The 25,820-nt window shown below is 46.4% G+C and overlaps 9 protein-coding genes across 9 annotated transcripts; 2 read left to right on the top strand and 7 right to left on the bottom strand.

Moving 5' to 3' along the window:
• Window positions 1–768: 768 nt before the first annotated feature.
• On the bottom strand, window positions 769–1,559 carry FOIG_12523 (uncharacterized protein; the record flags this gene model as incomplete). Its single annotated transcript, XM_031213436.1, has 2 exons — window positions 769–1,428; window positions 1,482–1,559. The coding sequence occupies 2 exons, from the start codon at window positions 1,557–1,559 to the stop codon at window positions 769–771; spliced, it is 738 nt and encodes a 245-aa protein (XP_031056767.1).
• A 1,113-nt stretch (window positions 1,560–2,672) lies between these two features.
• On the bottom strand, window positions 2,673–3,977 carry FOIG_12522 (uncharacterized protein; the record flags this gene model as incomplete). The annotated part of the gene is made up of 2 exons (XM_031213435.1): window positions 2,673–3,869; window positions 3,924–3,977. 2 exons carry the CDS (start codon window positions 3,975–3,977, stop codon window positions 2,673–2,675), a joined length of 1,251 nt encoding a protein of 416 aa, XP_031056766.1.
• Window positions 3,978–4,411: 434 nt separating this feature from the next.
• FOIG_12521 (uncharacterized protein) lies at window positions 4,412–5,476 on the bottom strand (the record flags this gene model as incomplete). The annotated part of the gene is made up of 2 exons (XM_031213434.1): window positions 4,412–5,356; window positions 5,408–5,476. The coding sequence occupies 2 exons, from the start codon at window positions 5,474–5,476 to the stop codon at window positions 4,412–4,414; spliced, it is 1,014 nt and encodes a 337-aa protein (XP_031056765.1).
• A 1,811-nt stretch (window positions 5,477–7,287) lies between these two features.
• On the bottom strand, window positions 7,288–10,547 carry FOIG_12520 (uncharacterized protein; the record flags this gene model as incomplete). The annotated part of the gene is made up of 5 exons (XM_031213433.1): window positions 7,288–7,304; window positions 7,367–9,102; window positions 9,154–9,775; window positions 9,828–10,466; window positions 10,520–10,547. The coding sequence occupies 5 exons, from the start codon at window positions 10,545–10,547 to the stop codon at window positions 7,288–7,290; spliced, it is 3,042 nt and encodes a 1,013-aa protein (XP_031056764.1).
• Window positions 10,548–11,164: 617 nt separating this feature from the next.
• Window positions 11,165–12,238, bottom strand: FOIG_12519 (uncharacterized protein; the record flags this gene model as incomplete). The annotated part of the gene is made up of 5 exons (XM_031213432.1): window positions 11,165–11,389; window positions 11,448–11,811; window positions 11,861–11,893; window positions 11,941–12,029; window positions 12,082–12,238. The coding sequence occupies 5 exons, from the start codon at window positions 12,236–12,238 to the stop codon at window positions 11,271–11,273; spliced, it is 762 nt and encodes a 253-aa protein (XP_031056763.1). The 3' UTR covers window positions 11,165–11,270.
• A 352-nt stretch (window positions 12,239–12,590) lies between these two features.
• On the top strand, window positions 12,591–13,931 carry FOIG_12518 (alcohol dehydrogenase). The gene is made up of 2 exons (XM_031213431.1): window positions 12,591–12,852; window positions 12,907–13,931. Exons 1-2 carry the CDS (start codon window positions 12,819–12,821, stop codon window positions 13,920–13,922), a joined length of 1,050 nt encoding a protein of 349 aa, XP_031056762.1. The 5' UTR covers window positions 12,591–12,818; the 3' UTR covers window positions 13,923–13,931.
• An 816-nt stretch (window positions 13,932–14,747) lies between these two features.
• FOIG_12517 (uncharacterized protein) lies at window positions 14,748–18,392 on the top strand (the record flags this gene model as incomplete). The annotated part of the gene is made up of 4 exons (XM_031213430.1): window positions 14,748–15,343; window positions 15,401–15,729; window positions 15,796–16,660; window positions 16,718–18,392. The coding sequence occupies 4 exons, from the start codon at window positions 14,748–14,750 to the stop codon at window positions 18,390–18,392; spliced, it is 3,465 nt and encodes a 1,154-aa protein (XP_031056761.1).
• Window positions 18,393–19,230: 838 nt separating this feature from the next.
• On the bottom strand, window positions 19,231–20,370 carry FOIG_12516 (uncharacterized protein; the record flags this gene model as incomplete). Its single annotated transcript, XM_031213429.1, has 2 exons — window positions 20,063–20,370; window positions 19,231–20,013 (listed from the first exon to the last, which is right to left on the bottom strand). The coding sequence occupies exons 1-2, from the start codon at window positions 20,303–20,305 to the stop codon at window positions 19,231–19,233; spliced, it is 1,026 nt and encodes a 341-aa protein (XP_031056760.1). The 5' UTR covers window positions 20,306–20,370.
• Window positions 20,371–21,845: 1,475 nt separating this feature from the next.
• On the bottom strand, window positions 21,846–24,609 carry FOIG_12515 (uncharacterized protein). Its single transcript, XM_031213428.1, has 2 exons — window positions 24,303–24,609; window positions 21,846–24,249 (listed from the first exon to the last, which is right to left on the bottom strand). The coding sequence occupies exon 2, from the start codon at window positions 23,893–23,895 to the stop codon at window positions 21,949–21,951; it is 1,947 nt and encodes a 648-aa protein (XP_031056759.1). The 5' UTR covers window positions 23,896–24,249; window positions 24,303–24,609; the 3' UTR covers window positions 21,846–21,948.
• Window positions 24,610–25,820: the final 1,211 nt, after the last annotated feature.

Genomic DNA, 25,820 nt, shown 5'->3' with positions numbered 1-25,820 from the left:
GTACTTATTAATCTGATAGGATTTGATTATACTAACCTCTCTTATGCGGTAGATAGGTTTGACAGGGGCGTAACTCTGAATATCTAGCTCAACCAGACAGGTGATCGACTAGCCACTGGTATTTTCTGGAACATTACTGCGAGTGCGAAGACGAGACAAGTAAATAATTAAGAAATATTGAACTTTTGGCAACATGGATCATTTGTGATAGAAGAAATGGTCTAGGTTAGGCAGCTCTGTCTTGGTCCAAATCACATTTCCAGATCGCCTTAATTAACTTTTAAAGTGCAGTAAAGTCGTATAACGAGGCACAGTGATGGCTTATATGGACACTTTATACCTATCATTGTAGCTGTCACAACAACGGAAGCCAGGCCAGCGCATCTAGGATTCATTTAAGGACATCGCCACGGTTACTTCGATCGCTACATTACTCGAGAGCGGTTACAGGATATACTGAATTTTACCGACCTTGTGCACAAGCACAAGGAAACTATCATTGGCTTTTAGAGATCTCTAGCCGTTTAATGTTCTCATTAGCAAAGAACATGACTCCGATGGCTATTGTAAGTCCAGTAAGGCCGGCGAAGGATACACGACACGCCTTTGTTGCATGGAATTTAAGGCTGTAACCTATCTGATTCTATCCATCCAAGTCCACAACCAAAACAATATTTCTCAAAGAACCTTAGAGCTGCCGCAACTAATCATAATCAGATACAATCTTTATAATCTTTAGCCTCCACATCAAAACGATGGCTCTATCACTCAAGCCTCTGTACCCTTAACCATTCTCACAATATTCCAGTGAAGCAAGTCTCGTGTAGCAGTCGCATCCTCAAGGCTATCGTGGCCTCTCCCTTTCTGTATGACTCTGCCCAACCGCTCCTCAGCCAACTTCTTCAACGAAAGCCCAGTCGTTGCGCCATGATTATCTCCCTCGACAATAAGCGTGTCGATAACTCGAGGATGAATCCATCGCAATGAAGTGAGATCTGATTTCACACCATGCCCAATGACAATTGTTTCTGGACTCACGAACTTCCAAATCAAAGAACGTGCGTTTCTCCAGCCAAACACGCCCTTCCCTTTGTTCCGTGCTTCATACATCATCTTCCATGTTACGCCTGACCACTTGGTGTTCAAGTGGCTCATTGGAACATCAGGCCAGACGAGCTTGTCAATCACAACATGGCTGGAAAAATAGTCGATAAGAGTCAGCCGTATCAGCTCGCAATCTCCGGATGCTGCTGTTCCCATTTCACAGTCGATCACGACAGCTTTGCGTGTATCCTTTGTCGTTGACGATGGCGTTGCAGTGTACTGCCAGCGATTGGATATATCTTTGAGAGTACGTTGTTCAGGCTGGTGATCCTCTTCTTGCTTACAAGGAGGTCCCATCACATGCTCGCCACAGCAGGTCCATCTCTGTCATAATTATCAGCGAACCCTGATTCGCTTGGAAAGTGCAGAGGTATAACCTTGTTGACTGTTTTTCCGTCGTGGAACTTACATCGCGGTACCGGTGCGCGTGTTTCCTCTAACTGCAGTTGATCCATCCTGAGTGAATCGATCTCGTCTGGAGCATTACTCTGTAAGGGAGCTGGGGTATTCGCACGCGCGGGATCTTGTTGACGAAGTAATCTTTGTTGCCTTCTTTTTTCTTCCTTGGCAAGCACTAGCTGGCTTAGATCTCAGTTCCAGGGATAAAAGAGAAGGAATCTTACACACGCTGCACCTCGCACAGCGTCTCTTTTTCTCGAGGTCGGTATCTGACAGGCGAGTTGTAACATAGCCCTTTGATGATAAGCATTCAGTTGAATGAACCAGTTCGGAAAGGGAGTCTAGATAAGATGGTTGATCCAACATCAGTGTGCTCAAGGGCCTGGTGGTGTCTTCCATAATGGAGGAGTCGAGGACACAAGAGCGATGGTGTTGTGTTGGAAGTGTCAGAGGGAAATGGTGAGGAAGGCAGCTGCTGGGCAGTATTTCTATGTGCATCAAGGTCAAGGCAAGCTAAGTCGACTAGAACTTGTTATCCTTCAATATCCGGCTTCGCAATAGAAGGAATGCTTTTTGTTGAGGGAAAGTAACTCAAAATAAAGATAAGGAAGAGAAAAAAGATAATTCGAGGTCGGCCATATAACCAAAAGCGCGAAATAGCTGTGGGAGGCCGACCAGTTCTTGGTGCGGGGTAAGGCTGCCAGAGGCGAATCAGGTACACCTGCATGGTTCAATAAATAAAGTCTTCACCTTAGCCACCTGTAGACACTGCTGGTTTTCGTGGAACGTTTTTGAGTAGAACCTTGAGTCGTGGAAAAGATATGCCGTGTTCCAATTGCCTGCGCTAGCTGCCTAAAGTATATCCTCAAGGCTTACAGTCCCTCAATTACCTGACCAGGTCGGGTATAGGAAAACTGGCTTTTTTCTAGAGATTTATAGTCCAGGAACCAAGACCTTATGGGATAACGGATCTTAGGAAAATAAATATTGCATTACTTGCTGCAGTAACAATATCACAGGATAACAAGTCTTTTTCTTAGGAAGGCATGCGGGGTTGACTGGAAGAAACAACTGGGATTTACTATAGATTGAAAAGCAAATACTAAAGAAGAAATCGAGCCGCTGCAGAAGATCGATATCGGCGATGGCTCCCCCAGCGTATACAAGCACTACAGCTTACTATGGTCAGCTAGCTTGGCTTCTAGCGTGTCAAGATCCAAATCAAATAGCCACTGCATATTATCCTTCGTAGACTTTTCCTTGCTCTCCGTGCCCAGCAATTTCGATCTTTCCAGCTCGGACGACCTCATCATATTAATCGCCCGCATCATCTCATGTATCCTGTCGATCTTATCCTGCCGCCACGACTGCCAAGTACTCAGCACCGAAGGCCAAACCTCTTCATTCCATTCGTAAGATAAGACCTTGGCCAGTGAGAAAGCATCTTCCAAGGCCTGGTTCACTCCCTGGCCCGACGAGGCCGGCATGGCGTGAGCAGCGTCGCCTATCATGATAACATTTCCAGAAGATGACGACCAGCTGTGTAGCTTAGGCATGGCGTAGAATGGCCAGCATTGTATGCTCTCCGGGCGTTTGCATAATTCATCAATAGCATGTCTCGCTGTATCATGCCATTGGTCATAATCCTTCCGCAATAAAGCGGACAGAGATGCTGGGTCGGAGGCGAGAGCCTCCCAGCCTTTTCGATCAGCTTCTGGATACGCAAATTGCGTTCCGATCATGAGATCTGATCCATCTTCCACTTCAGGAACCATGAAAAGACTACCAGGCTTCCCTAGGATTGTACAACCAGCGGCAAAGTCCTGATCGGGCCATTCCACTGACTTCGTTGGAATATGCCCATATAAACATAACAGATTAGTATAAACTGGAGTAAGATCCGTGATGTGTCGTCTCAAAGTTGAATGGATACCGTCAGATCCGATCACCATTGCGGCGCGTTCTGTCCTGTCTCCAACCTGGAAGACAACCCCCTCACGCGTATCGCTGATTATCTTCTCGAACTTCATATCATAAAAGATCGGTATGTTCCTCTCAGCCAGGGCCATCTTCACTTCTTGGAGGAGGGTGAGCCGATACAAACGGTAGCAAGGGTAAGCACCCGGGCCATCCGAAGCGATCCTCGTCTTCCTCACGGTCTTGTCACCTGCGTCTTTAGTGACGGTATGTTCGAAGATATAGCTCTTCTCTTGCAAGCGACTCAAGATCCCTAGCTCATCAAGGACTCGGCACCCGTTAGGTGTGAGCGTTACGCCACTTGAAAGGATGGCCGAATTTGCGCTCCTGGTCTCGAAGATACGACATGGAATCGATTGGCGATGCAAAGCTAGGGCGAGAGCGGTACCCTGTAACATTGGTCAATCTCAAACGAGCATCAATCACGGCAGGTCTAGACTTACGCCCAATCCGGCACCAATGATGGCGACACCATTCGATTTGATATTGGAGGACATAGTGATTCTTGCGTTGAGATTTATTCAGGAAAAGTGTCACAGGGCTCAGAAACTTACCCTCTTAATTTCTGGGGAGGTTCTATGTAATGCGGCATATCCGGTATTGTAAGGTTTGGACTACATGCAGTAAAGGGCATTTCGGAGTATTTGAACAAGTCCGACGGCTTGATTAAGATAATCTCGACCGGGGTTGTCAAGGCTAGAAGGTATCTAACCTAAGCCATTTCGAGAGAATAGATACTCGACAGAGCACAAGTAAGCGGGATTTGAGAAACTCCGAAGCACCGTCGAACGGACTCGGCGTTTATTTGTATTTAACTTTCACCCTCCGTCACAATGGAAAGATCTAGATCTCAAACACGAGGCATGACTACAATGTTGAGTAGAGTGACTAGATACAACGAAGCGTGCATGTTAATGACCTTCGCCTTCATCTAATGATTCATACGCTCACCACGACCCTTCAATGCCTCGACCAAGGCAATTCCATCTTTCGTCGCCTCGTCCAGGTCCTCCTCCGGCAAACCAAGTAACTCGTTCTGAGCCTTAGCAGATAGATTACTCGGATCCTCTGGGAAGAAAGCTCTCGAGTAGAGCAACTTGCTGAATCCAGACATGTCTCCGTGCTTAACCTGCGCCATACCCTCCTCGTACCTATTCTTGCTTGACTCATGAGTAACAGTCCAGTCGGAGTCAGAAGTACCAGTGACACGCTTGACGCTCTCAAAAAGGTCTTGCTGGCTAACGACGAAGCTGTTCAAGTAAACCGCCTTGTCCAAGAAGCTCAATATCGTGAGACTCTCGTCGTTCTCATCATCAGGGAGTTCCTTTAAACTCAGAACTCTGGCAACAGCTCTTCCAACCTGCGCAAGTGTAGAAGTCGAGTTCTTCACATTGCCATCGTCATAAAGCGTAAGCGACTTCTTGTCAAAATCAAACCCAAAACGGTTCTCGCCGCCGGCAAGACTGTAGTCGAACCAAAACCCGCAACAAACAGTAATCCAATTCATACCCAGCCTTTCAATCTCATCTCTGTTCGCTTTCGCGATCGGTCCAAGCAGAGTGTCCTCGCCGAGTGTAACCTGGTCGATATCGCCGGCGTAGCCATTTGGCATGATGTAAGGTACTCCAGCTTTAGCGGCTGCTTGGACGAGTTTGCTGTGCGTATCCTTCGGAGCGTTGGGAGCCATAGTTATGATAAGGAATTGCTGGCTCTGGAGAGCGGCAACAAGGGTTGATTCATCGTTGTAATCGATGGAGGCGATGCGAATCCCGTCGGGGAGATCGTTGGTACTTCCTTTGCGGGTCAGTGCGGTGAGTTCATGCTTGTCGTTTCGCAGAAGGGCATTGGCGATGTGAGAGCCGATCGTACCGCCGGCCTGACCTGTTTGTTAGTGGCGTTCGGTGGAACAAAGGCTGAGTGTTCTTACGCCGACGATTGCGACTCTATCAACGGAGTTTGTGAAGCCCGCTGGCTGGTCTTTAGCGTATTTGACCATTTTGGTTGTTGTCAGATGAGAAATTATGACAAGTGTGAAGAGTTGTTGTGAATGCAGGTGTAGTGGATGATAGTTGTGCTTGATGAGGTTCATTGTTGGAGACCCTGGCTATCTTTTATAACATTTCGTCTTACTTCGTTGGTACAACCAACATGTTCAATCGTATGACATCTCGGTATTTTCGTATACCATGGCTTATAAACTGAATCTTACTGTCCGTCGTATTCTCGGGATATTTCTGTGACTGGATCCACATTTGCCCGGTCTATCGGATCTAGCGCGGGAATAATATTGCTTATTCATGACTTCGAATAAGCCGAGATCAAAACACCGAGAGGAATCACAACAATCGTTCCACAAACCGCACTGCACAGCCCTGCACATGATCAGAAGTCGGAAACAGACCGGCAATTTCATCTGTTTGACTAATCGGCTATCGGGGGCAGGATGACTTGATCTTACGAACGGCCGTGGAGCGACAACTCGGGATTGCAGGGGTTGGTCCTTCACTGTCTGGAGCTGTTCAGTTACTCAACTATGCGGTGCTTTTCGCGAATTGGATCTGTATGACGAGCTTTTAATTCTTCATAATTACATCCATAGATACTGTGATTATTACCACACATCTCTGTACTTCATGTAACTCCTCTGATGGCAAGTTGGAGTGTAGGTTAGTCAAGTTTTACACTGCTCGAGTTAGAAATGCTGATATAGAACCGTCCTCGATGCGTTAATCCCCCAAGGAAAGCTCAGAGAACTCTCTAATAATCTATGCACTTCTATACGATGCAAGAGGGATGAACAAATGCTTTATTATAATAGCTCCAAAACTTATGTGCCGGACAGTCTGGGTGCAGAGTTCGTAGCGGTTGATAGAAAAGGTTATGCGTTACGACATCTTCATCTTTAAGACTCATCTCAAGCAAACACCACGACCGATACCGACAGCAACTGTTTAGACCATTCAAGAAACAGAAACAGCCTTCCAGATTTATGCATTCATGTGTTGTTCAAAAGGCTTGAAATACTAACTATAGTCTCTAGTTGACAGCAAGAGGGCAATGAAAAAAGAAAACAATCCGACCAAAGACGCAATGAGAGCCCAACCAATATTCCTACTATAGTGAGAATCGCAATATGCTTCAACCTTGCCAGATGCAACATCAACTTCAGTGTTTGATAATCCAGTTCCAACCCCTTTGTCTGGTACCTGAGTGAATCCCGTGGAACCAAAGCTTTCAGGCTTGTACCTTTTCCATCCCCTATCGCCCGATTTCTGGCTCAGTAACTTGCGAACCTCCTGCTGTACCGGAACAATAATGAACTGAGAGCGATTGCGGTGCATGGAAAGCTTGATGAAGTAGGTTGGCCGAGCTCTAGAAAATGCCGTCAACTTTGTGACAATAGTCAATTGGTGAGGCAATGTTCCCGGAAACTGCCATCGTAGAAGTTGCGAACGCAGAGGAAGCTGTAGAAATGTGCCATTTTGTAGATTCCACATGATAGAGAACCAAAGTCGAGAAAAACATCCATAGTAACCTTTTCGGTACAAGTGACATGGATTGTTGATTTCATAGCCTTCCCCATTGATATAAATGAGTGGAATCAACGGATCTAAGAAGTCATAGATTGGAATGTAAACGTTCAAATCTCCATCAAACAGGAGTTGCAGGACCTCTAGATGTTTTGGACAAAGGTATTCGCCACCGAAGGGCTTCCGCCGGTTATCAGGAGATTTCCAAGATACGATACCTAGGTGTCCGCTCATCAAAACGAACAAAGCAGTCCGAAACAGAGTTCTCTGTTCTTGTTTAACGTGAAAATTCTCCTGATCAAGAAGAGCACGGAAGTGATGCAATCTACCATGAAAAGCAGCTGCAGTCAACGTACTTCCAGAGTCGAAATTAACGCTGACATATGGGTCTGCTCCAGCGTTGAATAAAGTATCGAACAAGCTTAGCTGACGGTGTGCTGTTCCTTCGTTACACTGAAGCGCGAAATTAGACCCATCGAAGCCGAGACCACGGATTTCATACTCATATTTGGGATATGAGCTTACGGCCCTGCTTAGGGTATCGGTCTCACAGTCCCTCCAATTGATAAGAGGGTTAGATTCAAAGAGAAGAGCGGGGAAAATATTCGGTCTATCGCGAGTCGATAGGGCTGAGAGAATTGCCTCCCTATGATCTCGATAAGACAGGTCAATATATGTGCCTGACATCTCCAACAAGGATCGAACACTCGGTAGATTTCCCTCCCTCAACGCCCACACTAATGGTAAGACTCCTTTAAACGGCTCTTCGATATTGGCGCCAAGCTTCAGGAATAATGGAACGAGGTTGAAATTCCGGTTCCTAGCCGCCAGGCTTAGGAGGTGATCTGGACTGTACACTTCTGTATTTGCGTCGAGAAGAATTCTAACGGCTTCCTCATCGGCGTACTGGACAGCGAGCTCCAAAGTAGTTCCAGTTCGTGTCTTAAGATTCACGTCTGCACCTCCATCAAGCAGTCTCTGTATAAAGTATCTTCGACTTTGCTTTCTTGAATGCCACAACGCAGCTTCCAGAGGTGTTTCTGGCCTTGTTAGATCAGGCCGGCTACCAAAAGATCGAGCCATTTGAATAGGAAGGGGATAAACATGGTTCACGTCTGCCTTAGCTTCAAGCAGTGCTTCGAAAGCTTCCATGTCGTCGTATTCTATTGCTGATGTCAGGGGTCCCGGGCCGCCGTTGTTAACTTTTGCTTTTGCGAGCAATATGAACTTCCAGATGGGTTCATGCCGGTACTTAATGGCTAGGGTAAGGGGAGATGGTGACAACATATGGAATACGTTGAGTTCGTCCCCCGCTCTCTCCCACAAGTCTCTCAGGATGTGAAATAGTCCGTGAATGGACATAACCTGGAGAGGTGTCGATGATATTTGCAGAGATGAGTACCCTAGGCCTTTCCTCGCGAGGCGAGATCTCTGGCTCTCCATTTTTACTGAGAGGCGCCTCCAAGTCTGGAAAGACGAGCTACCTTGTGAAATCGGTTCGAAGAAGTTCCGTAAAAGATTCGAGAGTTCAGAGTGTCTGAACTTAGGCGAATCCAATTCATGGGCATGCCAAAGTACATGCTTAACTATATAGGGACAGATAACTGTAAATTCAACATAAGGACCACCTGGATCAGATCGACTTGGTGCAGAGACCCAGAGAAAGTGTTTAATGCGGAACTTCGGACTTGGTGGCACCCAGACCAAATCTCTTTCAAGGAACTTAATAGAAGAAATAGCAACATGGTGATGTGATTCAAGTATGCTGTAATGATGCTTCTCGATGTATTCTCGTGCCGACAAGTGTGAGAATCGCCAAACATTCGACTTCCGATCGTAGACAAGCAAGTTTCCGCAGATGCTCTGGATAGTCTCCGGGGTGAAAAGTGTATTCGCTTCTGTCGAAACGGAGTTGGGGTCGATCTGCATCACGAGCGACAATTCGGAAGTCATTAATGGTCTGAATGCACACAGAACCCATTGCAAGGCTCGCCTAGCTAGCTGTTGTTCGTACGAGGACATCTCTTGCATCTGATTCCAGACAACATCGTAAGCACCTTTGAGTCCGGTAGGTAAGATCTTGATTTGTTCCCTAATATTCTTTTCGTTCCATATTCTGAGCCGATGGATCTGGTCTACCTACAGTGCTGCCCATTGAAACATGCCTAGACTTTTTTCGTGAAACACTGCTTTGACCTCCTCCTGAAGCTCGGGACTTAGATGGGCCCAGCGAGAATCTCGAAACAGCCTATCGTCCACATAACAGGAGATGTCTTCTTCATTGTCTGTTACCTCCATCTCCATGACAGGTGTACCCTTGAAATGTCGTAGAATGTCCTCATCATGTCTGCTGGAGATAAAGACGCGGAATTTTGAGCTGCCATTTGCGAGGTTGCTCAGGACTCTCATAAGCTCCTCTCGAGTGTTTCTATCGCACTCATCAAGGGCATCAAGAATAATCGTAGTTTTGGAATAACTTTCGATAAGCTTTCCAATCAGATTTTCGCAGGTTGGTACATCAAAGGTTGTACCATTGAGTGCAAGTCTGTTTGGCAGATCTTTAAGAGCGACGTGAATCGTTCCACTTTCAACGTCCTTGACTGGATTAGATAGCTGAGGAAGGATGCTGCGGAGGATATCCTGAGGACTCCGCCGGTTCTCTTCGTCTCTCTTACAATAGAAAAAAGCCAATGCCTCACTCGCTTCAGCCTTCTCAGTGCAATAGTCGACTACTCTTGAGATGAGAAACGTCTTGCCAGCCCCAGCTATAACTTCTGAGCCCCAAATAAGAATGAATTGGAGAGTTGGCGAACTTACGATTTCCATACAGAATGGTTACTGATGAATCACTTTCCTCCCATCGAATGAACTTCTCCTTTTTCAGTATCCACTCACAGGTGCCGGCCGTTCGTTTGCCACTGACTTCCTCGTGATGAGCCCGATATAAAATGGCAGAAATACTTTTAAGAGTTTCGCGTCGTTCGGATTCGTCGATTCGTACCAGTAATTCTCGGACTCGATCCCCTATTTCAGTAAGAGATGGCTGGATGCTTCTGAGCAAGTCGAGAGATTTGCGGGATAAGGTATGACTCAGGATTTTTCGACAGTCCTCTCCGCGATCTATGACCTTTTTGTGTTGTGCTTCCAGGTCCTGATGGATGCTCACCAGTTCGGATGAATTAAATATTGCCGTGGCTTTGCGTTTGACCTTATACTGGCTCGAAATCAAGTAGGAATAATTGAGAGCACTGAGCAGCGCCGAGTAAAGCTTGATGAGTTCCTCGCGCAAGTTGTCGAGGCCTTGTTGACTAAGTTTGATATCATCCTGGGTCTCTCCGATATGCATGGACTCTTGTGTGTAGACCATCTCTAGAACGCGACCAGAGAAGACGAAGTGCGGGGTCGAGGCAAGAAGTTCAAGGACGGTATCTGCTTGCTCTCGTTCGGCCAATATAGCTTACAAGAAGTTAGATTGCCAATCAGGCCATCGGAATCGGGGCATATAATACCTGCAATATGAATCGAAAGGCTGCCCATGGAAGGGCCGCATGCACAGGGTCAAAAGAAGAGACGACATCGCCAATCCCTTTGAACTTATCCAACCAACGGATTATGTTGTCAAAGTACTTCTTGAACCTGTGACTGTTCCTTCCAAGCTCTTGCTGGCTTTATGGTGTCTGTTTGATGAGTGCATCGATCTGTTCGGTCCCTGTCGCGTTGAGCTGTATGCCTTGTTCAAGGGAGGCTAACCAGTCTCGCACATCCGCTGGAAGATTCTCACGAGCTTTCGCCCAAAGGCATGATGAATGCTCATAATAAACTCATTAGATGCAGAATATATAGACCATGACAAGTGTTGATAGTACAGCAGAACAATCGTGCATATAGCAAAACAATACTGAAGTTAGGCTTCACCTCTGAAACATGTAAGCAGTTGGGGAAATTCAGCTGCATGACCAACAGACTGTCGTTACGTTGGCTGCAGTTGCTCGGCCTCACTGTGCGCCTGCGTGTCAGCCTTGTATGCAGCCTTTGCAGGTAAAAGCTATTATTAGTAATTTATGCTTTTGAGTAGGTTGAAAATGTAAATAAAGAGACTCTGATCAGTTCGTGAATAAATACTCAAATTGGTTTTAACACCAAGCCTCTTGGCTGTTCATTCTAAGATATGGCAGCACCCAACACAAATGACTCCACATTGCATTAGACATAGCTACACGTCCTTAGGACAGCTTAGTACTCGTATGATAGTGGAGGCCATTACTTCGAGGCTTGTCGAGCAGCGACCTTATAAAAAAGGCTCCCATCGTAGATCCCTCTGATATCCTCCTTCATCATACGCCCATCATCCGGCCAAAGCAATATGTAAGTGGCCAGCCCTGTAAAACAAGTTAGTCTTGCAATAATAACACAAAAGACGCCAATGGGTTTTCTTACACTCAAAGAAAGCACCACCCCATCCAATTGGATCAGCGATCAACCTCTGCCCCTTCATCAAATTACTCACGTCCCATATGGTCAAGTAATCACGGCCTTCCGCATACTTGGAGAAAATGTCCTCGAACTTCTGTGGAATGAAGCGTCCTTCAGTATCATAAGTTCCCGTGTCGCTGCCATGCTTGTCCTTATGAATGTTGTCGATGTGAATTCGGAAGAAAGGGTCGGGGAGGAGCGAGGACTGCGTGGGATATGAGAAGTTCACGTGGATGACGAGGACGGAGATTATAGATAGAATGATTCCGTAGCCTAGTTGGTAGAAACCTGTGAAAGTGTCGACTGGCCAGATCACGCCATCGTGGTCCTTGAAATCGTTAGTCTCACATCCAAACGATCATGGAAGAGAGAAGGACCTTATCAAAGAAGTCGCAATGCTGCTGCAGAACCTGAGAGACATCAGCACTTCGATCTGCCGAGTATTTACAAAGCTTACCGTTTGATCACGATGTCGATCAGCCCAATCATCATCAGTCGTTCCTTCAGGTCGTTCGTGGGTTGCAGCAAGATTGACTCTCGCAACACCTGGACACTATTGGTTACCCAACATCTCCAAATCCAGCTCGATCATGCTTACCTGCATGGGCCAGCCTAGGTTTGTCAACCCCGGGCTGATATGGCTTTCGCTCAACAGTCACGGGAGCTGTATCAATTGAAGTCGTAATAATAGAATTAGGATCGACTTTTAGCGCATCGGAATAAGACTTTGTGTTTTTGGGATCGTTGAAGTCCATCTTGGCGATGCAGAAATAGCAGTATGTCAAAGTTCGTTGGATAGGCTGCAAAGGAAGGTGTATGAAGCTGGTTTATATTTCATGCTGCTGCTAGAATGGAAGTTTATTTGCAGCGTCTTTTGGCATGTGAAGACGAGGATGTAAACATGTGACGTCATTGATTCAAGCTAAGTCATAAGAACCACGCAACTTTCTGGTATGCGTAGTTGTTGATACGGGGCAACATATGCGCGAACAATAACGTCATTGAACCGTAGGTAGAGATTGTCTTATCACGGTATTAATAATTGCCGCATCCTCGTTTGTCACGCCATGTTTCAGTTTATGAAAAGTCAATAGCAGAGTTGGAGTAGCGTCATCATGACTCCAAAAATCCCTGCCCAAACGTAAACAACCCGACATAACTTTATGAAGCATTGGCACTGTCATCATAAAATCATCAATAGCAACTCAGTAGGTATAATGGTCTATAATAGCAGGAATGATTAAAAAGTAGCTTGATCTCTTTCGTGGCATTTTTCGCCAAGTTCCTCAAAGCTTTATTTTCCACATACGCCAAGTATTTCCGAACTCTTTCGATATGGACAAAGCACTACAAGCTGGCCTTTCAGCAGGCACGTCCGCTGTATCGGGCTTTCATTCGGAGAAACCTAACTGGGCAGACCCAGAAACTGCCGGTGCCAACGTTCTTCCTACATCATACTGCCCAGAACCCAGTTCTCGTGTTGAGTTTCCGAGTCCTCAAAAGCCCGTGAACGCTTCGCATATCTGTGTTGGCGCTTGGTCGTGGGGCGACAAGTCTACATGGCAGTGGGATGAGAAACAGCTTCCTGATGTCATCTTGGCTTGGAAGACGCTATATGAAGCTGGTATCAATTTTATAGACACAGCTGAGGCATACGGTGACGGAGAGAGTGAGAGGATAATCGGAGAACTGGTCAAGAACATTCCTCGTGAAAGCATTGTTATCCAGACGAAGTACTTCAGCACTCCTCTGAAGGCTTCCAACTTTATGCATCCCGTCGACGCGCCCATTAAGAGTCTCAAGGCCAGTCTTCAGCGCATGAACCTCAATTACGTCGACATTTACCTAGTCCATGGCCCAATTCATCCGCAAAGCATCGCCACTATTGCTGAAGGTATGGCTCAATGCGTTGAACAAGGCCTCGCCCATTCAATTGGCGTAGCCAACTATGATGTTGAAGACGTTCAGAAGATCAACGACGAGCTTGCAAAGTTCAACATTCCTCTCGCGACCAATCAATGCGAGTATAACATCCTACGTCGCTACCCCGAACTCACCGGCAACATCGAGAAGTGCAAAGCTAGCGGCATGATATTCCAGTCATATTCATCCCTAGCCCAGGGTCGATTGACTGGCAAGTACACCAAGGATAACCCGCCGCCCAAGTCACACCGTTTCAGCAGCTATAAGATGGAAGACCTCGAGCCTGTACTTGAGACTTTGCAGAGAGTTGCTGAGAGGCGGCGCAAGAGTATTGCTGCTGTTGCGTTGAACTATAATATCAGCAAAGGGGTCCTGCCCGTTGTTGGAATCAGGAACGTTGAGCAGGCGAAGTGTGCTATTGAGGCGCTTGGATGGAGACTTACGGACAGTGAGATGGTTGAGATTGATAAGGTTAGCATTATTGGAGATAAGACTGTGCTTTGGCAGCAGGGCTAGTCGCTTGGGGCTTTGTCCGGACTGTTGTCTGGTTAAGAGGAATTTAAGGATAATAGATATAGATGTTCTCCAACCTAATCTATACCACTGAAACCTTTAAGGCTCAGGTTATGACCATAGGCACAGATGCAAATTGCTTGCGGCGTTGCCGCATTCACTAGTTTTCCCGAATGAGAAAGAGTTGCTACAGTGGCTGCAGCAGGTAATCCCTCGGGGGTAATGAAACTTCTGACGTCAAAGCAGAGTGTCATAATGAACTGGTCTAAAGGCCTACTAATAAAATACACTAAACTTACCTAAGTCTTTTCGTCGCTCAGGATAAAGGTCCTAAGTTTTCCTGCCTCCCCAAGGTAATGTAATTCGTAGCACGACCGCCCAAAGTGGTTGGTCAAGAGGCAGTATCACAAATGTGTGCAATAATGCGGTCAGAATTTCAGCTGGAGTGGTTACCAGCCACCGGGACATGTGGGTAAGTGTGATAGGCTGTTCTATAAATTTGATGCGGGTGCCAAGTTGGGCTGAATGGTCGTATTATGCAAGACGCTGCGGAATTTAGCGCTCGGTCAAGCCATAATATGCAGGCTCGAGCAAAATTCAGGGCTGTGCTTACGCGCCGGCGGCAATCAAGAGGCAGGCTGTGATGCATAGTGGTCTGGTTCATGAGGCTCAAAGATACCATGGAACTTTCACTTTCATTCCGTCATTCTTCGTTCGCATAATACTTAGGTCCTCCTACATTGCATGTTGTTTTCGGAGAGAATTTTGAGCACGTCCATTCGGCAGCATATACCTAGCTAACTCTACGTGGCAGTAAAGCAGTATATCATGCCCAAAGCTGAGGAATATACAATTGGCTGGATCTGTGCTTTGACCAAAGAGCTCATCGCAGCTACAGCGTTTCTCGACGCTCTCCGCGACCCCATTGACAACGCAGAGATTAATGACGCCAACAACTACACCCTCGGCAGCATTGGAAAGCACAATGTTGTCATTGCAGTCTTGCCGTACGGCCAATACGGTCTGGTCAATGCCGCAGCTGCCTTGAAAGACATGACTCGGACGTTTTCTAATCTGCCAGCTGTGCTCATGGTCGGAATTGGTGGTGGCGTCCCATGCACTAAAGATATCCGCCTGGGTGATATTGTTGTTGGATCTGTAGGTCGAAACAGTGGCGGCGTCACTCAGTACGACTACGGAAAAGCGATCCAAGGCGAGGAATTCACTGTTACTGGTCATTTGAACCAGCCACCTATGACGTTCCTAACAGCTATGAGTGCTCTGCACGCTAGGTATGAGATGGAAGGTCACAGCATTGACAGCAACATCGATAAAGCACTCCTAAAATACAAGCGACTAGGCATGGGATACAAGAGGCCAGAGGCTTCCACCGACAGATTATACAAAGCAGACTTCGTTCATAAGTGAGGCGAGGGCGTAGTCTGTAGCAATTCTTGCGGCGATGACAAGCTGATACACAGAGACGAACGAGACGAGAACGAAAACAATCCTGCCATCCATTGCGGCTTGATAGCATCAGGCAACCAATTGATGAAGGATGCACTTTTACGCGATAAGCTCGCAGCGAAGCATGGTATCTTGTGCTTTGAGATGGAAGCTGCAGGGCTAATGAATCACTTCCAGTGCGTGGTCATTAGGGGGATCTGTGACTATTCTGATTCACATAAGTCCGATGAGTGGCAAGGGTATGCGGCTATGGCCGCCGCGGCCTACACCAAGGACCTACTTCTTCAAGTAGCTCCGAGCAGCGTGCAGAAGGAGGAACGAATTGAAACTCTTTTGGGACACGGTGAGTGATTAAGCATGCGATACAATAGCTACTATATGATTACTGGAAGCTAATAGCAATAAATAGTGAATGAAAAGGTTGATGATATTCACCAGATGACCACGGAAAGCAGTCGTGACATAAAATCTCTTTCGTCCAGCGTTCACGATGATGCTATATCGAGATGGCTCAATCCAGCTGATCCATCTGTCGATCACAACAAGGCTCGCGAAGCTTGCCACTCAGGTACCGGGCAGTGGTTGTTAAATAGCCCTCGGTATCTCAAATGGAAGTTCCAGATGAGTTCTTTTCTCTGGCTGAATGGGAATTCCGGTCGAGGGAAGACTATTCTAAGCTCGACTGTTATTGAAGATATACGAAACAGCCCTTTCCCCCAACTCCGCAACTGCGCAATACTGTACTTCTATATAACATTCACCGACAGCAAGAGACAGTCTCTCCACGCTATTATTCGATCTCTAATCAGTCAGCTTTACCGCAGCCGGCCAGAATCTCGGCATCCAATCACCTCACTTCATTCGAAATGTGGTGGCGGGAGTAGTCAAGCAACGGTAGAACAGCTGAAATTCACCTTTCGCGAAATGCTGTCGGTTGGGGGAGAGGTGTTCATTGTTATTGATGCGCTAGATGAATATCAGAACCGGAGCACCCGGCGAGATGAGCCATTGACCTGGATAAAAAGCTTTCGGAACGGGCCAGTCAACACCCATCTCCTCGTGACAAGCCGTCCGGAACATGACATCAAGACCTCTATCGGAACATGGGCTGATTCTGACCGTATCATCTCACTTATAACAGATAACGTGGGCAGAGATATTTCTGATTATGTCCATGATGTTGTGACCAAGTCCACAAGCTTTCGTCGTTGGCACAGGCAAAAGTCAACCCAGGATGACATCGTGAACACATTGACTGCGAAGGCAGATGGAGTGTAAAGCCCCCGAAGATCCTGACTTCTAATAATAAAAGCTAATCATTGATTTTAAAGGTTTCGTTGGGTCGCTTTACAACTGGAGCGCTTGAAAGACTGCATCAACAAAGAAGAAGTCAATACAACCCTTGAGACTCTTCCAGAGACGCTTCAAGAGACATATTACCGAGTATTAAACGAGCTTACAAATACTAGAAGGAAGTATGTCATTCGCATTCTTCAGTTTCTAGCGTACTCGGACATCCCAATGGAGCTCGAAGCTGCTGTCGATGCTCTCGCGATAAATCTTACAGCACAGCCCGGTTCACGATTCATTATGAAAGAACGTATGCCATTACCAGCTGAGATATCGTCACTTTGCTCTACATTATTTGTCGCAGTTTCTACCCGTCCGCTCCGCAAGCGCAGTAGATCACATGATGCGACATTAGTACTGCAATTAGCCCATTCGTCTGTGAAGGAGTTTATATTATCCTGCCCCAGGACCGAGTTCGACGGGTTATTGATCGAGTCTAACGCAAAGTTGACCATTACAGAAATATGCCTTGTCTACTTCCTGGAAATGGATTGTTCCTTGACCGACAAAGAGCTGATGAGGACACATCGTCTATTGCCATTTGCTGTAGACAGTTGGTTGCGTGATACCTCCTGCCGCGGGTCAAGGCTCAGTACCTTCACACATTTGTCAATGGAGCTCTTTTCGAACCACGTACTCTTCAAACGATGGAGGAAGGTCATTGAAACAAGGATGAATGATAAGCACGAATGGCTTAGGCGTCGTTTACCAAAGCATGATCAAGTGTTTTATGCAAGCTGGTCTGGGGACCAAAGCTCCGTCAAGCAGCTTATAGACGCAAGCGCCAAGGCGGATACTAGAGAAGGGAGGCTTGATCCTGCCCTCCATCGTGCCTCCAAGTTTGGCCATTTGGAAACCGTTGCGCATTTAGTTCGAGAAGGTGCTGATGTCAACGCTCATTCAAGTGATGCCACTGCCCTTTTTTCTGCCTCGTGCTCTGGCCATCTGGATATTGTTGTATTCTTAGTTGGAAAAGGTGCTGATATTGACGCCCGAACAAGAAGATCCAATAACGCTCTTCAGTGTGCTTCAGAGTATGGCCACTTGGGTATTGTTAAGTATCTATTGAACAAAGGTGCGGATGTCAACGCCCAAGAAGGAGAGTTTTGTACTGCTCTTTACCTTGCCTCTTGCTCTGGCCATTTGGATATTGTTCTATATCTGATAGAACAAGGTGTTGATGCTAATGCCCAAGGAGGAGTCTATGGTATTGCCCTTTGCGCTGCCTCCGTCTCCGGCCATTTGAATATCGTTACACATCTCGTGCATGAAGGTGCTGATGTGAACGCTCCAGGGTGGGGCTATGAAAACGCATTTCAAGCTGCCATTTACAATAAACAAGACGCTGTACTCGAATTCCTTCAAAATCACAAAGCCAACCTTAGGTGCGTCGATATGTCAGACTTTCACCTCCATGATCAGCCTTATTGCTATCGAAGATTGGAGCTCATCTTTCACGGGCGTTACAATCCCCATACTTCAAGCGCCGCTAGAAAGGCGCCACATCATGCGATTGCGCAAGAAAAGCGCTTCATCAAATTGGCTCAACTTCCATTCGACCACCTCGCTAACACTAATATTTTAGGCACCAGTAGGAATCCCAGGCTGATTTTGCCTCACGTCGCCGTCGCCCTATTGCGAGGAATCGATATCTAATTGAACATGGAGCCGATCCTTGTATCTCGTACCCTTGTGACTGGTCAGTCCTTTTTGATGCTTTAAAGAAGATGTACATCAGAAGATTTTACATAGAATCACCGAGCCAATATCGTGCAAGAACCCAAACTGAGCTTCTTTGATGTGACAGAGAGCGTCAATTAAATCGTGGGATTATTCGTCATCCAATTTTCCATCGTGAATAGGTGCATTTGTAAAGGTTAAAACTAATAGACAACATACCTCATATCCAACGTTAAAAGAGGCTAGCCGCTTCAAAACAAAGGGCTGTTCTTCAGGCTTTGCTACTAAACTTGCAAACAGAAGCTAAATTTAGAAAGAGTAAGACGCATGTCACTAGTAGAGCTCTTGAGCCGTCCTACAAAATGACTATAGCAACTATTAACTCATTGCCGTAGTGTCTGAGCTACAATCTGTCCGCGCTTTAGCGGGTTAGCTTATCCACAACTTCTCGCCAATATACATGTATGTAGCCTGGTCTCCTTAGTCCAATGGAACTGTTCTATTTATAACAGTACAGATATTTACTAGATCTGTATACGAACCAATGCTTTGAGTAAACAGAACATTACATAAGAATTTCTTGATTAGAATGGCTTCGTTTGCCCTCTGAAACACTACTACCTTGGACCAAAGCTCATCCGCAAATAGGGCATAAATAGCCGATGATGAAGGTGCTATGCTCCGCTGAAAAGAATACAAAAGATGAATATCCATATGTTTACATATTAAGCCCGTGAAACGTAGGCTCGCATATCTTAAATAACACATAACGAATTGGAAACCTCCCCGTATCATGACTCTCTGCAACTATGGCTCACTTCAGCCAACCTCCGTGCTGCAGCCAGTTCGCACACTCCTCTCCGAGCTCCTTCTTCGCCCTCTCTTCGTACGCCTTACAGTCCTCCTCAGAAAGCACATCCTTCCATCTCGAGTTCGTTCCCTTGTACACAAAGTCCTTCGCACCGTTCTCCCAAGCAACCTCGGCCTGAGGCGGCGCCGCCAATTCCGCATGCTCCTTCATCCAATCAAATGTAGAATGCTCAACGACATCTTTGAACTTATCCTCCGGCATGTCCGGAATCTCAAGAAACTTGGCAATTCTCTTGATTCCTCCTTCAAGATCAGCTTTGAGATCATTGAAGTGGACAAGAAGCAAGTTAGGCTGGTCACGATGCTCCCACCATCCACGAATATGACTCCAGAAAGGCCAACCAAGGGAACTTGGCATGTCGTCCTTCACAAGCTGATCGAAAATGTCTTTGGGATTCTCACTTGGTCGTTTAGGGGGTTGGCCCTCATAACCTGTGTTCTCGAAAAAGCTGTAGAAGGTATCTGTAGCGCGATACATATGATTGTGGATACTCCAAACCATATCACGACCGTCGCGTGCGATGAAGATATACTTGACTTGGGGGTTCCAGACAAGAGCGTCAAGAGGGAGATGTGTCTTGAGGAAGCGACGGTGAGTTTGTGATTCGATTAGTCCTAGCATGGCCTCCTTGGGGACGATGCGAAGGTCGACCCATGGTGAGAGAGCGCCTGCTGGAACGGTTGGATCGCCTTGGTGGAGGAGCTGAGAGACGATTTGCTGAACCCACTATCGCGATAATTAGATACTGGCTCGGAGCAATAGAGCGACAGCTTACAGTTGTGCCCGACTTGGCGTAAGTAGTGATGATGATATCATCAGGTCTGAACTTGACGTCGTTCCAGATAGACGACTCCATGTGATGGTTACTCTCCTCACGGGTCTTCTGCGGCATGTTGCCGTTGGTTCCGTTTGTTGTAGCCATAGCGGTCACTGTCCTAGCACAGAAGATGAAACTGCTCGAGCAAACATCAAAGAGTCCCTCTTTCACATGGCGGAACCCAACCTCATTTATATCCATCACCTCGACCCATTCCACGTTCTCGTATCCTCGTCGTATGCACGTAAGACCAAAGGATCTTCAACCCTGTTCCCCGGTTCTCGGGACCAAAGTCTCACCCAAGAACTCCATTTACACCGGAACTCGCTGACAATCATCAACCGACAGCCCGAACCACGGCTCAAAAGGGTAAAGATCGTCGTAAGCTTCGTCACATGGGATGGTATTGATGTCAAGCTAATGTAGAGAAAAGGGTCGTTGCAGCGCTGTCGATAACTACTTAAGTGCTGCGGAGAACGTATTAGCCCGTTTATGACGTCGCTTGAGAAGCGTGGTGCGAGAACAGACCCCAAATGTTGAAGGCTAGCTATAAATTGGCCAATTGTGTTTAGTGAGGGCTTCAATGGTTGCCGCACTGGGCTTGAAATATCTGTAGCATGGCTTTTCTTCGCATAAGACTTTCTTTTCGTGCATGATGGTTCACCGGTTAATATTCTACTTGAACATATCCAACCATTTACAAGTGCTAGGTCGTAGTACGGGGCTGGGAAAGGCTTACGATTGGGGGCCGTGAGAATTGTAATGGAGGATAAGCTACCTTGCCGGTTCCGATTACGTTGGCCCGTGCGGATGTGCCGCTCGAGTCACCGCTCTTCAGACCTTTCAGCCTTTTGCTACGACGGTCAGCATCGTGAGGTGGACCCAGGTAAGACTGTTCGCTGGGGCTCAGACGCCAGTGATATTACTAAGAGCTAGTGCTCACTAGCCCCCAGAACCCTGATGCACTGTTCTCAGATTCAGATCCACAGCTTGACTTGGTTTGATATGATGTCTACTGTCCGATGAGTTTGAATCGCCGAAATACATTCGTTTCACTCGAGGAGGGAGCTATCAGTTTGACAGCAAGTAGTCGCAGGCATTAGCAACTTGCCTTGGACCTCGTATAGGTAATTCATGAACAGATGCTATCCGAAGTTGCGAGAATTACTCCCCGCTCGGAGGAGCTAGTGCTGATCTTACATACGGGCCTGCTGAGATCCGGCGGGTAAGGCTGAAAGAGGAGTATCACCGATAGCCGGCATTCAAAAGCTGGTTAATGTATTTCCATTATTACTATAGCCGTGTCATCCTTTGCTGAAACTCCTCTATCCATATCTTACAACCTCTCAGGTGGGAGAAAAAGCTACTCTATTATCTTAGAACGAATATGATACTACGAAGCCGACGGACCGAGATTATGTCAGCGAAACACAAAACCAGGAATAGATCAAACTGGCCATGTCATCTTACTTTTCCACTAGATACCAGTACTGAAAAGCCACTAGAATCAACGCTGCGATCTAATCCTGCGCCCGTGAGGATAGATACCAGTAGGCATCCTGTAAGCTTTCACCTAGCTAGGTAGATTAAACCGATAGGCTTAAGCTGAATGTGAAGTAAAATGAACAGTGTCTTTATTATCCGCTGCCTATTCTAGGATACATTCAGCTTGAAAACAGCAGTTATGGTATGCAACATTCTTGTTTACGACTAATATACGGCCGCTTTATTATATGTAGTTAGCTTTCGCTTCAACCTAGTGCTATGTTATGAATAAGCTTTAAATACAAGATCATTAAATGATTCATGTATTAAAATAGGATAATAGTACTTGAATAAAATATCTAAACAAAACTTACATGCTTTGCTTCTGAGTCTGTCCTTACCAGCCCTGTTAATACCTTCTTCCATTCCATGGTTTGCTTTATACTACTATACTCCGGGTGTATATCCTTTAGCTCTGGTGGGAAAGCCTTCTCTAAAAACAACTGATCTTTATGCAGAGACATACTAAGAGTGCCTATGTCCTCAGCGATGCCTTCTATGGTTCTTCGGTAGCCCAAGATGTTGCTGTCTACCGATCTGGCACCAATGTTTGTCAGAGCATCATCTAGCTGCTCGAGCAGGCCAAAGCTTCCAATCATGAAGCTGCTCCCAATAGTCCTCTCCAAAGTTTGTGTCAATTCCTTTGACTTTGCAAGACAGCCGCTCAGTGCCCCTTTTACGTCATCGAGACGGCTGTTTAGCAGGACAGTGAAGCGATATCTGACCACCTTCAAGGCACTAATCGTCCAGTCTCGGACGCGAGTGTGCAGAACATGGGCTTTGTCCCAGAACTCAGCCAGGCTTGGCAGTTGTCTCCGCAGCTTTGCATCATATTCGGACTCATGCCAAGTTTCCGATGCCAGAAAAGGCTCCCAGCCTCTCCAAGTTGGGTGGTATATCTCGGGCTCGTCCAGAGACGAACAATGGCAGCTTTGGGCCTCGATCGACAGAGCATGTTCCCTATCTTCTAGGTCTGATCTTGCCATCGTGAATACCTTGTTTCTCCACTTAGCTATGAATTGAACCATGTTCAGTGTAAGAGGTGTGAACTGTGAGAAATGCTGCAGGTCATTGAACTTGAGAGCCTCAACAGGGCTAGACTCCTTTGTTTGGCAAACTATAGCCGCAAAACATGGACTGATCAGGCGGTATTCCAAGCTACCAGTACTTTGGTATGCCAAAAATAACGAACCACACCCCTCGACTCGTATTAGATCCATAGGGCGCAGGAGACGCCCAAGCGCCCATGCGAAACTCCGAATTGCAATTTTAATATTGCCTTTCAGATGACAGAAGACTGTAACATAGTTTTGATCTGCCAGCGCACTGGATGGCCCCGACTCGATTGTGACAGAGGAGGAAACTGACGGAATATGAAACACTGTCTCGATTCTGGCTGCAAGAGAGCCTGACCCAGAACGCACTGTTTTACACCGTTTACCTCTTCTGTTGCACTCCGAGTTCTCATCATGAGGCCAGCCACCAATAGTACGTATCGTAAAACAATTGGCTAGCCATCGGTCCGTAGGAAGTTGTTTACAATCCAGCTCAATCTGCTGAATATGTCTGAAGATATCCTCAAAGCCCTGCGGCGGCGTGTATCTATCCCACATAGGGACCCAAGACGGGATGCCATAAGAGCCTTTTTGGTCCAGGACATGGTTGTTTATATACTGAATGAGATTGCAGCATTGATAATTATCCATCAGGTATGCCGCGACGCCGATGTAAACCTCGCGTACCATCAACTCGTAATCAGGACTTAAATCTGAAGCCTCGACAGCGCTGACAAGACCTAGCAACCCAAATACCTTGTCACGTAGATCTGTGACTTGGCAGACACTGGTAGCAATAAGAAGATCTCTTAAGTCCATAGGGCTTCGCTCTGTGTTTGACTGCATCTTTCCAGCATATCGAACCCATGAAGGAATCTTGACACCTTTCTCGTATAATAGAGAAATGGATTGGTTGTTGACTGTGAGTGAAGTTTCCCCACAGTGAAATGTAATAGATTGAGCCAGAAGAAGCTCTTGGACAATCCACAACCGAGCAAAGTATGATCTTGAGAAGAAGTTGTTAAGAATGGCGATGTTGCTGGTCTCGTCAGAGCTCAGCTTGCCAAAGACTCCATTGCCTTGAATATCCTCCAATAAGGTCATGGCTTCGGATCCTGTAAGGTCTCCTCCACATTCTCTTTCTCCCACATAAGCGTGAACAGTAGTTGCTTTAGAGTAAATGGTTTTCATCAAACCAACCTAATGAGACCTCTCTGAGGGGGATGACTGGTTGATGCAGATGGAATCGACCCATAGTAAGATTGACTTATGCCTCTGACGTAGGCTTCGTAAAGCTCGATCGCAGTTGCGCGTAATATGCAGAACCTTCTGCTTTTGATCCAGGAATATGAGACGTGAAAGTGACGTATCGCCCTTGTCATCTGCCCAAGTATAGGACAGGGCAGAATACGAAGGACAGATCTCTTGCTCCAAATGGACCTCGAATAGACGCCCACTGAGAGTATCGAGTCTGTAGCTCTGCACTAGCTCCAGTAGCCGAATACAGGAGGTTTTGGGTAGGTCACAGTAGACATAAGGGTTTCTCTATCCATAGTGCTTAGCATGATGTTCATCCATGAGACCAAACATAATCCTACATCTATTTGAGAATGATTCTCAAGTGACGTCTGCATGTTTGGGCGGTAGCTATAGACATATGTCAAGGTTTGTGGGTCAGTTTCAGAGTAGTTAACGCCAGGGGGCCATGAGAGCCGCCGAATCTTAGCTGAGAGCCAGCCTTGCCACGGATCGACCCTTTGCTTTGTTTGTGATAGCTGGAACTCTTCAACAAATCCGCAGGACAGACACGTCCTCAGGAACAATTCGTTGGCCGATTGCACGAAGAAATCATGCTTTCTGCAACTCTGTTCTTGCTGGTCCATTGCAACAAACTTAGCATGAGCGGTGTTGTTTGGGTCAGGTTGCGAAATTTGGAGTTTTGGGAAACGCGGGGATATAGTGCCAAGGGATTCGGCTGTATCATACAAGGCGGATTGGATTTTCCAAAAATGGCGCTTCCTGCATGGCTCTTAGCTTACGTTGACTTAATGACACGGCAATGCAACATGCAAGAGTCGAAGGACGGCTGCGAAGAGGCAATATCAAACCCAACATGGCATGTTCTACACAATATCCTAATTTGCAAGTATAGATAGTAGGTTTTCCAGAGCTTTAGCATCGGAAATCTTAGCAATGTCATTCCCAGCTAAGTGAGAGCCTGGCAGCCTGCAAGCCAACCAATCATGGAGTGCCGCGTCGCATTGCAGCTGATTTCTCATTCATTCTGCAGTCACACCATGGCAAGAGAAGACTGACCAGACATCAAGTATTAGCCATCATATTTAAGACTGTAGCTTAAGAACTACCCTAAGTAGAGACAGAATGGCCCTTAAAGCTTGCTTCGAGACTTTAGGTTCAATGACACATATTTGCCTTCGGGCATGGTTCAACGAGTAAACAAAAGGCTTTAAAGGCGGAGATAGACTAGGTCAGCCACTAGAACTACCCAGATTGGACAGGATGCCTAGTGTGGCGCGTAGGTGAAGCAGGCAAAATGAACGGCTGACTGGCTACCGCCCCAACATTGCCTGCATGCTATGGAGCGATAACAAATGGCACAAGATTATGCCTTTCTCAGGCCGTTATCTAGGGACTCTAGATTCTCAAACTATACATTACCTGGGACCGACCTAACACCAACTGCTCATTTCGGCCGAGTTGTGCGGCAGCTGCCTGAATGTGACTGCGGCCATTGCGAGAAAGAACCACCACTCTGCATTTATTAAATTCCAAACGAGGTCAATATTCATCATCTGAACTTGCTTGGCTGGCCACGCCAATCCTGATTCTGAACCATCGGACTCCAGCGATCTTTCACTTGCTATCTAAACTGAAACCTACAATATTATATAACTGACTCGGTTAATAAAGCTATATGTGGCTGGTAGCTATAAGGCTAAACATTAAAATATTAACACTTTCATAAAGGATTGTATATATTATCCCTAGAAAAGATTGTCTGTTTGTCTAAAGAGGTATATAATCGCATACAAGTTGTCTCTGGAGTCAGCTACTCACACTTGAGATCTTGTTAGGCGAGATACTGGGAATGAGTA

Source organism: Fusarium odoratissimum (assembly GCF_000260195.1).
Source record: "Fusarium odoratissimum NRRL 54006 unplaced genomic scaffold supercont1.27, whole genome shotgun sequence".
Classification (NCBI taxonomy): Eukaryota; Fungi; Ascomycota; class Sordariomycetes; order Hypocreales; family Nectriaceae; genus Fusarium; species Fusarium odoratissimum.
Note: the sequence above shows the minus strand (reverse complement) of the source record. Positions and strands in the feature narration are given on the sequence as shown.